Source organism: Antrostomus carolinensis, unplaced genomic scaffold (genome assembly GCF_000700745.2).
Source record: "Antrostomus carolinensis isolate BGI_N321 unplaced genomic scaffold, ASM70074v2 scaffold34822, whole genome shotgun sequence".
Lineage (NCBI taxonomy): Eukaryota > Metazoa > Chordata > Aves > Caprimulgiformes > Caprimulgidae > Antrostomus > Antrostomus carolinensis.
The window spans coordinates 2920-3900 of record NW_010298186.1 but is presented as its reverse complement, the minus strand read 5'-3'; the positions used below and the strand labels follow the sequence as shown (position 1 = coordinate 3900).

At 60.6% G+C, this 981-nt stretch overlaps 1 protein-coding gene across 1 annotated transcript in view; it reads left to right on the top strand.

Annotated features, from left to right (window-relative positions):
- Positions 1 to 600: 600 nt before the first annotated feature.
- Positions 601 to 981, top strand: part of SLC7A4 (solute carrier family 7 member 4) — a gene marked incomplete at its 3' end in the record, with an annotated part of 3294 nt that continues 2913 nt past the window's right edge. Inside the window, 1 exon segment of the mRNA XM_029083588.1 lies at positions 601 to 979. Coding sequence (XP_028939421.1) covers positions 601 to 979 — 379 coding nt within the window.

The following is a 981-nucleotide window of genomic DNA, read 5'->3' as shown; positions in this document are numbered from 1 at the left end:
GTCCCCGGGTGCTGGTTGTGTTTCCTGGTCTGGCTGGGGACACGTCCTCGCTGGAGCTGCTCTGGACTTCCTGCTGCACACCTCCACCCCACACCTGGGCTTTCCCTGGGGAAGCAGCAAGATGCTCGGAGAGGGGAAATGCTGCGTGTCCGCTCAGCAGGCTCCCAGCACACCGGGGAGAAGGTCAGATAGATGTTGAGTGGAGGGGAAGCAGCAAAAAAGCCTTCAGCTGTCCCAGAGCTGCTTGGTTTGGGCTTTAATGCAGCTCTGGTTTAAAAAGGAAAGCCTGGGAGATGCTGCGCTGGGGTGCTGTGGTTTCCCTCCCACCTGGCTGAAAGGCACAAGTCCCTGCATGGGGTGGCTGGCTGTCCTGTGCCACCAGCCTGGAGGAGGACACGCTCCGGTGCTGAGCCCCACGCTAGCTGAGGAGCAAGGGACACCTTGAATGTGCCTGGGTGGCTTTTCCACCCTGTCCCCGCCACCCGATGCCTCTCTGCAGGAGCGGATGCTCACACCTTCCCCCTCTGCCAGGTCTCCAGGCAGGGTCTCGCCGCTGAGGACCCCTCACCCTGCCAGAGGGCAGGGCCTGCTGCCTCCAGGATGGCGAGATGGCTGCCTCGCTCGGCCGACCTTACCCGCTTCTGCCAGAAACTCAACCGGGTGAAGACTTTGGAGGACAACATGATGGAGACATCCTTCAACAGATGCCTTTCCACCATTGACTTGACGCTGCTGGGCATTGGAGGTATGGTGGGCTCGGGGCTGTACGTCCTCACGGGCACTGTGGCCAAGGAGATCGCTGGCCCTGCTGTCATTGTGTCCTTCATCATTGCTGGCTTTGCCTCGCTCCTGGCTGCTCTCTGCTATGCTGAGTTTGGAGCCCGAGTACCCAAGACGGGCTCTGCCTACATGTTCACCTACGTGTCCGTGGGTGAGATCTGGGCCTTCCTCATCGGCTGGAATGTGCTGTTGGAGTACATG